Here is a 3833-nt window from a genome sequence, read left to right on the forward strand (position 1 = left end):
CAAGCGATATTTTAAAAATATCATACACCATGATCAAGTGGGATTTATTTCTGGGATATAAGGCTGTTACCATATTCACACATCAGTAAATGTGATTCAACACATAAACAAATTGAAAGGCAAAAATCACATGATCATATCAATAGATGCACAAAAAGTATTCGACAAGATCCAACATCTATTTTTGAACAAAACTCTCAGCAAAGTGGGATAAGAGGGTGCATATGTCAACATAATAAAGGCCATATGTGATAAACCTACAGGAAACATCATACTCAAGGGGCAAAAACTAAAACCATTTTCTCTAAGAACAGGAATAAGATAGGGATGTCTTCTTTCACCACTTTTGTTCAACATAGTATTGGAAGTCCTAGCTACAGTGATCAGACAAGAAGAAGAAATAAAAGGCATCCACATTAGAAAGGAGGAAATAAAACACTCATTATTTTCAGATGAAATGATACTGTATAGAGAAAACTCTAAAGACTTCACCAAAAAAATTACTAGATTTAATAAAGATATTCTGCAATATAGCTGGACAAAAAGAGCATTATGCTAAGAGAAATAAACCAGTCAGGGGAAGATAAACATCACATGATCTCACTCACTTGTGGAATATAATGAACAACATAAACTGATGAACAAAATAGATCCAGAGACACAGAAGTATCGAACAGACCATCCAACCTCAGAGGGAAGGCGGGGTGGGGGTAGGGGTGGGTAAGAGATCAACCAAAAGACTTGTATGCATGGACATAAGCATAACCCTTGGACACAGACAGTAGGGGTTTGAGGGAATGTGCTCGGGGGTGGGAACACCTAGAGAGAGTTCAATGGGGGTGAGAAGAAGATATATGCAATACTTTAAACAATAAAGAATTTTTTAAAATCAACACCCAAAAATCAGTGGCATTTTGATACACCGATAATAAACTCTAAGAAAGTGAAACTAATAAAGCAATCACATAATTTAAGATACTTAGGAATAAATTAACCAAGGAGGTAAAAGACCTGTACTCAGAAAACTACAGGACATTGCAAAAAGAGATAGTGCAAGATACAAACATGTGGAAAAATATACCATGTTCATGGATTGGTAGAATTAACACAAAATGTCCATACTATACAAGGACATCTACGGATTCCATGCAATCCCTACTAAAACAGCAACAGCATATTTCAAAGATCTAGAACAAATACTCAAAAATTTATATGGAACCAAAAAAACCCCCAAATATCCACAGCAATGTTGAGAAAGAAAAACAAAGTTGGAGGAATCACAATACCAGATATCAAACTATACTATAAGTCACTGTACTCAAAACAACCTGGTACTGGCACAAGAACAAGCATATAGATCAATAGAACAGAACAGACCCCAGATATAGACCCAAGCCATTATGCTCAATTAATATTTGACAGAAGATGCAAGAGAATACAAGGCAGTCTCTTCAATAAATGGCATTGTGAAAATTGGACATATACATGCAAAAAAATGAAATTAGACCACCAAGTTAGAGCATACACAAGAATAAACTCAAAATGGATAAAAGACTTAAATGTAAGTCTTGAAACCATAAAAACTCATAAAAAAACAATGGGCAGCAACATCTCAGACATTTGTCATAGCAATATCTCTACTGATACATCTCCTAGGGCAAAGGAAACTAAGAAGAAAATAAACACATGGGACTACATCAAAATGAAAAGCTTCTGCTCAGAAAAAGAAACAATCAATAAAACAAAATGGGAGCCCATTATATGGGAGAACATATTTGGCAATGATATTTCTGATACAGGGTTAATATTAAAAATATATAAGGAACTAATGCAATTTAACACATTGTATGAGGGAAACGTATTTATACGTTTTACATTGACTGGTAGTAGAGCGCGGGACATGTATTAATACATTTTTATAGAACAGCGGTAGAATGCGGGTGGGTAACGTATAAATACGTTTATTTTTATACTTTTTTATTGCTCTAAAGGGCTGCTAACATGCAGATATACGAATTCCAAAGGACAAAATTTGGGTCTCTAACACATACAATGGTGAATTATGTCTGTACTTCCAGGTATAACGGTAATCTATTCAACTGTGTAGTCATCCCTTCACACAATTCTCTGCCTCGCCACTCATTCAGTACGATTCTAACAATCGGAAAGGGTGCACACTTCACAAAATCTTTGTAATTTTGATCAAAGTGACATTATTTCGAGAGACATGAGTCAATTTGACGACGAAAGTGATGAAGAATTGTGTGTTGATCGCTTATCGGATCTTTCGTGTGATAGCGATATCAAAGATCATTCAGAATTGGAAAGTGACAATGAAAGCGACAGTGAAGATATCCCCCTACCTACAAATTTTACTCGCAGAACTATATCTTCAAGTTCTGATGAAAGTGAAGACGAATGGTCCTCGACTGATGAACCTCCAGTTCTTGAAGATTTTATGGGTCGTCCTGGAGTTACTTCAAATGCTGCTCCAGAATCTCTGATTGATGCGGTTGAATCATTTATAAAAGATGATTTCTTTCAATATTTAGTTGATGAATCAAACAGATATTGCTATCAAAACATTGAACGATTCCAAACATCCCGCAAAACTATCAAATGGCGAGATATTACAATCGCAGAAATGAAGAAATTTTTGGGTCTAATAATTTTGATGGGACAAGTTCGCAAAGATAAGCGAGATGATTATTGGTCAACAGACCCGTGCTTGGAAACGCCATTTTTTCCGAAAATCACGTCAAAGGATAGATTTCGACAAATTTGGGCAGCTTGGCACTTCAATAATAATGAAGACATTACAGAAGAATCGGGAAGATTAGTGAAAGTCATACCTATAATCAATTATTTTTCTGATAAATTTATAAATGTGTACAAACCAAAAAGGAACTTATCATTGGATGAGGGTATGATACCATGGAGAGGAAGATTATTTTTCCGAGTATATAATGCAGGAAAACTTACAAAATACGGAATACTTGTGAGAATATTATCTGAGAGTGATACTGGTTACATTTGTAACTTTGAAACGTATGCTGCTCAAGGACTAAGGTTGGTAGAAACGATTCAAACTGTAGTTTCACCATTTACAGGCATTTGGCATCACGTCTATATGGACAATTATTACAACAGTGTGACTGATGCTACACAGCTTCTCGAGAACAAAATACGAATTTGCGGAACAATAAGAAAAAATAGAGGCTTACCACCGTATCTTCAAAAGACATGTTTGAATAAAGGAGAAACAATCTTTCGCAGAAAAAAGGACATATTACTACAAGTCTGGCAATCAAAGAGAAGAGTATCTCTTATCTCTACTACCCATTCTGCGGAAATGCAGGAGAGCCATAATATTGATCGAACAACACGACAAAACAATATAAAAACAAATGCTCTTATTGATTACAATAAGTATATGAAAGGTGTCGATCGAGCAGGTCAATATTTGTCTTATTATAGCATTTTGACAAAAAACATCTAAATGGACAAAACGTGTGGTAATGTACTTGATAAATTGTGCCCTTTTCAACTCATACATAGTATATAATTCAGTACATGCACAGAAAATGAAATACAAAAAATTTCTTTACGAAACAGCACTGTATTGGCTTTCTGATTCTACTGGAATATTGGATCAAACCACTGACCATCTGGACCCATCAGACCCTGGACCATCCACATCTACTACAAAAAAAAACTTCAAGAAGAGACCCTCCCACAAGATTATCGATGGATATGCGTAAACATGTGACTACGAAAATTATCAGTACCCGCAAAAAAAAAATTGCTCAAAAGCAATGTCGGGTTTGCGCAGC

At 35.4% G+C, this 3833-nt stretch overlaps 1 protein-coding gene across 1 annotated transcript; it reads left to right on the forward strand.

Moving 5' to 3' along the window:
• The first annotated feature begins 2227 nt into the window (after window positions 1-2227).
• LOC139015825 (piggyBac transposable element-derived protein 4-like) lies at window positions 2228-3499 on the forward strand. The gene has a single exon (XM_070423508.1). The coding sequence runs from the start codon at window positions 2228-2230 to the stop codon at window positions 3497-3499; it is 1272 nt and encodes a 423-aa protein (XP_070279609.1).
• The last annotated feature ends 334 nt before the right edge of the window (window positions 3500-3833 follow it).

Source organism: Myotis yumanensis, unplaced genomic scaffold, assembly GCF_028538775.1.
Source record: "Myotis yumanensis isolate MYYU_CA2020_CCGP unplaced genomic scaffold, mMyoYum1.0.hap1 SCAF_8, whole genome shotgun sequence".
Lineage (NCBI taxonomy): Eukaryota > Metazoa > Chordata > Mammalia > Chiroptera > Vespertilionidae > Myotis > Myotis yumanensis.

What these genes read in the sequence shown, in the direction of transcription:
- LOC139015825 (XM_070423508.1), top strand. Translation starts at nt 2,228, where the DNA reads ATGAGTCAATTTGACGACGAAAGTGATGAAGAATTGTGTGTTGATCGC.